An 8,779-nucleotide genomic window follows, 5' to 3' on the forward strand; every position below is an offset into this window, starting at 1 on the left:
GAGTGTCATCACAACAAGATGGAGATAAAAAATGATTTAGGGATTGTTTTTTCGTCACACCGTGTGACCGTGGCGTGGCGTCAAAGTTCATCAACTCGCCGTGAAACACGAAATGTTGTTACTTCAGTGTTCATGGTTCTATCTCACTCAAACTACATGTGTGTATCAACAGCCCCCCCCCCTGAAGATATTCATATGGTTTCAAGTCCGTGTGACCGTGGCGTCGAAGTTTGATTACACGCCATCAAAACACGAGGTTCTGTATCTCTGACATATATTGTCCAATCTAGTCCAAACTACACATGTAAGACTAGAGTCCCGGCCTGATGACATCTACACAGAAATCATGACTTTAAATCACAGCGCCCCCTGGTGGATACAGGAAGTGAAGCGTTTATTGTCCAATTGAGTCCAAACTAGACATGTAAGACTAGAGTCCCAGCCTGATGACATCTACACAGAAATAATGACTTTAAATCACAGCGCCCCCTGGTGGCTACAGGAAGTGAAGCTTTTATCCTTGCCACAGAGAGGAAAACGCATCCAACGCGGAGACGTGCGCTTGGTCATCGACCGCTCTCTCCCCCGACTGCAACAGGCTTCAACGTGCAGGTGCTCGGGCCCGCAAGTGCTACAACGTAGCCCTAGTTATTATTATTATTCAGGCAAATGAATTGGCTTTTTGAGGGCTTTAACATGCTCAACTTCTTACCAAAATTGGCAGAAAGTTAGAAAGTGGTGAAAATTTACGTATTATGAAGGAATTTTCAATGGGCGTCGCAAAATGGCTCAACGGTGCCCCCCGAGACAGCCCGAGACCCCCGGAAGGTGTTCCCATTGACCGATCTTCACAAAAATCAATATACAGGTGTATCATGACCAGACAAACAAAAAAGTCTCTAGGTGCAATTGGAAAAACAAAACAGGAAGCCTGCTATTTTGTATTTAGTGGCCATTTTGGCCATATTCCACATTTTTTCTTTGATACACTTGTACCAGGGTTTTCATCAGATCAACTTCAAATTGAGATGAGTGTCATCACAACAAGATGGAGATAAAAACTGACTGACGGATTTTTTTTTAATCACACGGTGTGACCGTGGCGTGGTGTCAAAGTTTAATTACACGCCATTAAAACACGATGTTCTGTAACGCGGAAATACATGGACCATGACTCCTTTGATTTCAGTCTTCCTAGATCAAAGGAAACTTTATGTCTTGGAAAGGTCACGTCTCTTCCTCTCTCAGAACTGGTTATTTTTGTTTTTTCAGACAAAAAGCATGCAACGCTTCAAAATGCATGTGCTCGGGCCCACCCAGTGCTGCTTTGCAGCCCTAGAAATTTGTATTTATTATTTTTATATTTATTTATTTCTTCTTCTTTTTCATAATTGAAAAAGTACTTCATGTTTTTCTTAATATGTGCAGTGAGTATTTTTTCATCTGTATTGTTTATTGTTGTCTGTGACAAAAGTGACGCATTAGTCACACAGATATAAGTGCAGGAACACAAACACATAAACACAAAAACACACTTTTCATGTCATAGAAACAAGAAACGTTTTACATATATTCGACTAAATAAGTTTCAAAGGCCTTTTATATATTTGTACATATTTTATTCTATTTTGTTATATATTGTTGTTTTATGTTCAGTGCACCAATGACACCAAGGCAATTTCCTGTATGTTCAAACATACCTGGCAAATAAAAGAATTCAGATTCTGATTCCCCGTGTATCGTTGTAGGACAACACCCCCCCACAATGCACTGCGCTTCCAACATGGCGGCCCCCGTAACCGTCTGACATCTGCGGGGGAAAAGACAACAACAGCTGAGGGGAAGGTAAAGAGGATCGTGTGGCGACTGGCGAGTGGATGACAGTTCCGACCGGAGGATGAAGCTGCTGCTGTCGGTGTGGACTCGTCTCCACAGACCGCCCCCCCTCCCCGGAGCTCGACTCGGTTCGGCTCGGCTCGGCTCCGGGGCCGCGGACGAGGCTCTGATCCGGGGCTCCAGCCCGCGAGCTGCCGCGGACGAGGCTCTGATCCGGGGCTCCAGCCCGGAGCTGCTGCGGGCTCTCGGCTCGCAGGTGGAGGTGAAGACGGCCTTCATCACCGAGGAGGAGGAGGCTGCTCTCCTGGGGGAGCTGGAGCCCGGACTCCGGAAGAAACGATACGAGTTCAGCCACTGGGACGATGTGAGTTAGATCACACAAGTGGTGAAGCTTTGTTCCCTTGTTACAAATCCACAATTAATACAAAACAGTGGCTGAGATTCCTGGAAGAAGTTTATCTGATCAACAGGTTTCAGCTGCAAAGTACTTTAAAGGCATCATGGAACTACAGACAAGAAGCATTCCAAAAAAGGATTCAGTGACAGTTAGTTAGTGACAGAGAAAGGTAACAATAACTACATGTAACAAGACATGAAAGAATAATAAGAAATGATGAATGAATAGTTCCATTTAGTAAAAGGCAGGAAAGTTTCCAGCTCTGACTTAAAGAACCACTTCACCAGTTCGCTCACTTATACAAAGTCCACCATCGTTGGCAGCAAACAGGAAGACATCATTTGTTACAGACATGTCGAGTGAACAGTTTTTAACCTTTGAGATGTATTTCTCTTGTTCATGGGAACGTACAGTACAACCACAGACGATGAAGTCATTTCTAAACGCTTTCTGAGCCTTTGGTTAGGAGACAGACACAAAGATAATTCTTTGCAGTCATAAGACACACTTATGTTCCGATATCAACCCTGATTAAGTGGTCTGACTTAAGATGCTGCCATGGAAACCGATTTTTCTGAGTATTACCCAAATAATCCAAATTATTCGGAATAAACAATAATGCAATGAAGACGGAGAGTATTTCAACCTCAGTTGTATTATGTCGACATGTATACGTCTAAAGGCATTATAAAAGTCCTATTTGCTTTTTTTGTGCATTTTGGTCACATTGACATGTCAGTTGCCAAATGCTTGAAGACACATGCCCTGGCTTTGAGTGTGGAAGTGTAAAAATAAGGAGTTGAGGCGTTTTGTAACATTAGAAAAAAAATTCTTTAAGTGGTACATATAGTGCCATCGTGCATTAAACCTTTTCAAGCTTCAGACATAATGTTGATGTGACTCACCAGCAGACTTTGAGACTTTGCTCTGTAGCAGGTAAAAGGGACTATGCATGTTCTACTAGCAGCTTGTGTAAACATCACAATGGGAGTAATGTGTTTCTGACAGCTTGTTAGATAGTGAGAGTGGCGCTGACTTCATGTGTGCCTTGATCACTTACTTACCCACATTCAGGCTATTCACGGCTACCGGGAGACTGAGCGCGTGAGGTGGGGGGAAGCGTGCGAGGAGGTCCTGAGTCGTGTCCGGTCCGTTGCATTTCCGGAGGGCTGTTCGCTCCTCGGGCCCGTGCACGTTCTGGATCTGGACAAGACTGGCTACATCAAGCCGCACATCGACAGCGTCAAGGTGGAGTTCCCTTTTTCTTTCCAGACAAGAAAACTGACAATCACAAACGTCTGTTTTTGTTACATGGACAGAAAGGCTTTAAAAAAAAAAACACCTTCTTCTAAATTCTCAGTTTTGTGGCAGCACCATTGCTGGGTTGAGTCTTCTGTCGGGCAGCGTCATGCGCTTGGTGAGGGAGGATGCAAAGAACCACTGGCTGGACCTTCTGTTGCCCCGACGCTCACTCTATATACTCAGGTTGAGTAAACTTTATACTGGATTTACGATAATATGTTCGAATGTTATTTTGATACAAACTGTTTGACTTCCAGATTACCTCTTCTCTTTAAGAAGAGCAGGGATGTTTATAATGCTCTCTTGACATCCTTCCAGGGACCAGGCCCGATTTAGCTTCACTCATGAGATCCTGAAAGATGAAGAGTCTGTGTTCGATGGAGAGAGAGTTCCTCGGCAGCGACGCATCTCTGTCATCTGTCGAAACCTTCCAGACTGACTCGACTTGGACATTCATAACGGAGCATAAATTGAATTTAAAGGAACTGTGTCACTGGTCTCTATCTTTGAAGAAATAACTAAAAGTCCAGTTCTAAAGTTTGCTCGAGAGTGAAGTGTTTATTTTGATATATATATTTTCAAAATGAGCTAACACAGAGAGAGTGGCTCTGAAGAGGTAAGTCACACACAGGGGGCTTAGAATCTGACTTTGTCTACATATTTTGATCTTTAATAATACATTTTAACACGCACGTGAATGACAGCATACTTAATGGATGATATTTTGATAATTTAAACAATGAGAAATATCAACTCCATTTAAAAAAATTTAAAAAATGTCACATGGGCCTTTTTTGGCCCCAATGATTCTTTACATTTTGAATATTAAGTATGGTTAAACACATCTGTTGAAAATATGAACTATCTAAGCAAACAATTATCCTATAATAAAGAATCACATAAAAGATCCATAAGCATACATTTAAGTATTTAATTTTAATTTGATTTATTAAGTCCTTAACTTATCCTATATCCTAGGAGGCTACTTTATTTAATCTAAAGGGCGGGATCTGACCTTTCTTATGTCATCTTTCCCTCCAGTTGGCTCAATCCCAATACACCATGACTGCAACTCAATTGTAGGCAGTTCTTACAAATGCTGCGGAAATATAAAATACTTTTAGGTGGAAGTGCAAATAAAGAAAATACATAGGGCTTCAATTACACTTTGCACATTAAAGGTGAATGATTTTCCTATTGAATTGTGCTGGCATGGTTTTTTTAAGTGAGGATAAATCTGCATTTGTTGTTGTTTACTGTCCTGTTCTATAAACAGCTTTGGTTTGAAATCACTGAAAACTTAAATGTAACTTTTAAATTTATTTCTGGAATTTTATTTGACAAACAGGGATGATGTGCAGCAGCTTGAAAAAAAATCTGTTCAGTACTACTCTGTTGAAAACACTTCAGCATACTGTGTTCAACATAATTTGAATGCACCAAGGCCTAACAGTCCAATTAAGATTCACCAAATTGTACACACTCATAGATGTTACAGATTTTTTTAGAGACACTGTGCTCTCCCCTCTCTAAGTGCATGTGGATGTCGTGTCTGGGCAAAGGTCCAAGGCTTCACTCCCTAGACGCTACAGAAATGAGACAGCCTGAGCAGGAACTACTGTCTCCAGAAATTGTTTAGGAACTAGCAGACCAATAGACTAAATGATCTGAAAGGGTTTGAAGTGTGACTGCAGTAAAGCAGACTTCAGAATATGAGGACATCCTGCACAGTTGTTGTATTGATGGATTCAGATTTTCTCCTTGGCCAAGCTTCAATAAATATTTCAGCACAACACATCTGAGGGCTCCTGAACACTTTATTCACTGATGAGTCCACAGCAATAAATATCCCTATTTAGATGTCCCTTAATATACCTGATTTGTTTTTTATTAAGAACCTTGACTTATTCTGTACGGAAATGAAAATGTAGTAAGAAAAATTACACTGCCATGTTAAAGAAAGTGATGAATCTGGATGTGCACCGAAATTGAATGTGTTCTTTACTGACCCATACTGCAACCTTCCACCAAGTTTCATTGTATCTCATTTAGAAGTTTTTGCCTAATCCTGGTAAAACTTACAACAACCTTGTTTATCAGGTTCATTGAGAAATAGTTTTCAGAAACTTGTCTGAGAGAACTTGTAAAGTGATCTTGTATTGTTGTTGCAGCTGTAGCCAGAGCAGGTTAGCTTTCCCTTCACCTTTCCTGATGTGGATTCACCCAGTCGTCTCCATTTGGCTTGAGGTGCCTTTCTGGATTTTCAAACTCTGGAAATTTGGTAACCAAATATATGACAAATTTACATAAAGAAGGTTGGTGCTTTGCATGCTCATCAAACTATATCCGATACCAATAACCATGTTTTTCCGAGCGTCCTGCAACTTTCCATCTGCTCCCTCAAGCAAATGATAAGAATCAGTTGGGTCGAGGCCCCCCAATTTAAATGTCTTTAAATATACATTAACATGAGTCTGTGAATTTTTTTAATAGCTCAGTATTGTGTGCAATATGTATGTTTGTAAAGGGCAGTGGCCACCCTGTACCTTGCACATGTTTAAAATAAAAACATGAATATATGAACCTGTGTATTATTTGAATAGCTTAGTATTGAATGCACAATAACAGGGTAGCTATGTTTATACATGACACTAGGCCCAATTTTATACAATATATATAGTAGGGGGTCCCTGCTCCATCTCTCCATCAGTTTGGGGGTCCTTGAACTGAAAAACGTTGAAGAACCCTGAGTTAAACAGTTTCATACACACTTCAGTTCAATTTTCTTTTTTGTGAAATCATGCCCATGGGACTTCATGAAGAACATTTAAAAATGCCTATTCTCCAAAAAGTGTTTAAACTAGGGCTGTTAATCGATTAAAAAAATTAATCAAGTTAATCAAGTCAATAGGCTGTGATTAATCATGATTAATCACACAATTAAAATACTGCTATTTACAATTACGGTGTTTGAATAAAGAAATGTATGACAAAGTGGTTAGGGCTTTTTAAAACTTTATTTTACATCTCAGCCAATTAGAATATCTTAATTCACAGAGCAACAACACCCATACAATGCAAACAGTCTTTTTTTTAACCTGCTCATCACGGGCACCTGTGTGCCACTGTAGTAAACACGCCTCTGAATTTGGGCTCTACTCTATGACTGCATAGAGGTTTGACTGATTAAAGGGCCTCATCATTAGAATGAATACAAAGTCTCATGGAGTGCTTGGCCTTGCCAACAACATCCATAACGAGCTGCCAACTAAAATAGAAGACAAGCATATGAGAAACTGTTATCTTCTGCTACAAAGTAAATATAAACAGCTTGTCTGTAAACTTTGAGGGCCCGCGTCATCAAGGCGCGTCCTCAACTATAGGGTTTGTTTTGATTCCACGGCAGACAGTAGCGAGTAGCGACCGTATCGACCGTATCGACTGACGATGGCAGACCAAAGTGGTCCACGGCGTACTGAAACAGCCGCTCCCAGGGGGAAAAACAAAAGAAAAAACACCGCGGATGGGAACGAGGGGGTGGGGCATTGGAGGAAGGCGGGATGATTCGAATGTGCTGTAATTCTCAAATGCAACAAAGGTAAGAGTCCCTTTAAAAGAAACAAAGTGAACAGTCCTTTTTACACACTTATTTCAATAACAATAACTGTGTGCAAAGGTGTTGTGCGACATGACTTCAGTCAACCAATTAATCGTCTACTTTTCTTTTAACCAGTTACTCAGGCAAACTAGCTTGTTGACATTTTCAGATGACAAAGCTGACCTCTTCTTCTGTACAATGTGGCCTGCCAAAGAAAATAGTCTCTCACATGGCACTGTTGAGGCAGGTGTGGCCAAGTACTTTTGTGCAAGATGTGCCATCCTACCATGGGCACCAGTGTGTGCTGACCACAACTGAAGTGGACATGTGTCTATGCTGACACTGGGCTCTGCCCTATACCTGTCCTGAGTTTTGTCATTAAAATCTGCATCCTCATCAGACTCTGACTCTGACCCCAACAGTAGGAGAGCCACTTTCTTCTTTGGTGGTTCTGGTTCCATTTCATCGCTGCAGGGCTGTGATTCATTTTCTCTGTCCTTCAGCATCTGACTCAGCTTTTGCCACACCTCTTCCCTCTCTGCTTTGGGCAGGCACCTGAGGTCCTTGAATCTGGGATCTAGAGCTGTTGCTAGCTTTAACCATGACAGGTTTGTGTTCTCCTTTCGTGTGTTCAGGTTCCCTTTGAATGCAGCCTTGAAGCACACTATGTAGGCAGGGTCAACATCTGAAATCTCCATTGTACGCAGAAGATGGCAGAGTGCAGGCAGGACCACAGAGCAGGACACATATTTGTCACCCCCCAAGAGCTCAGTAACATACCTTCAAACACACAAACAAGACAGAATTATAGACTACTTTTTTCATTCATAACACCCATATAGTGGACAGGCCTAAAATTATTTCTAAAATAAAATATATTGGAGAAAATAAATGAGTTGAGACTAGGAAAATCACTTTACCTGCATGGCTCCAGCAGTGTTTCCAAATTTGCTAGCCTGTCATATTCAGCTGAGGTTAGCGTGGCCAAGTTGTGCTTCTGCTGGGCAAGTGTTGCCTTCAGTGGCTCTTTGTTGTGCTGGATACGCTTTATCATCTCCAGTGTTGAATTCCAGCGTGTGGATACATCCTGGATGACTGACTCCTCTGTCTGTCCATGGGAAGCTTGCTGAACTTTCAGCTCTGCTGTGTTTGCAGGACTGTGTTTAAAATGTCCGACTATTTTACGGCACTTGGCTAATGCACCATCAAACCCGCTGTCACGGAGAGACACTGTGATCGTTCGCTGTATAATGTGCGCTACACAAGGCATATGCTCGACTGGTAGACTCCTGGCTGCCGCTACCATATTACGAGCACTATCTGTTCCAATAGTGATGACCCTGTCCGTTATCCCCCACTCTTTAGCAACGTCAAGAAACTGGCGAGCGCATGCTTCGGCGAAATGCCTCTCCTCTGTTTTCACTACACCTAACGCAAACGAGTGCAGCTGCCAATTATCATCTATTAGATGAGCTGTTATGCCGAGGTAGTTATGGTTGCTTACTGATGTCCAGTGGTCTCCTGTCAGTGCAATAAATGAAGCTCGTGCCAGCTGCTCCACTTTCGTTGCCTTTTCACTTCCATAGAGTTCATGGATTCTTGTGACAATAGTTCCCCTCGAAGGCGTTTTGTAGGATGGGTCCCCT

At 41.9% G+C, this 8,779-nt stretch overlaps 1 protein-coding gene across 1 annotated transcript; it reads left to right on the top strand.

Moving 5' to 3' along the window:
* The first annotated feature begins 1,785 nt into the window (after positions 1 to 1,785).
* alkbh7 (alkB homolog 7) lies at positions 1,786 to 6,118 on the top strand. Its single transcript, XM_061089619.1, has 4 exons — positions 1,786 to 2,200; positions 3,308 to 3,481; positions 3,594 to 3,718; positions 3,854 to 6,118. Exons 1-4 carry the CDS (start codon positions 1,898 to 1,900, stop codon positions 3,972 to 3,974), a joined length of 723 nt encoding a protein of 240 aa, XP_060945602.1. The 5' UTR covers positions 1,786 to 1,897; the 3' UTR covers positions 3,975 to 6,118.
* The last annotated feature ends 2,661 nt before the right edge of the window (positions 6,119 to 8,779 follow it).

This window comes from Limanda limanda, chromosome 17 (assembly GCF_963576545.1).
Source record: "Limanda limanda chromosome 17, fLimLim1.1, whole genome shotgun sequence".
Classification (NCBI taxonomy): Eukaryota; Metazoa; Chordata; class Actinopteri; order Pleuronectiformes; family Pleuronectidae; genus Limanda; species Limanda limanda.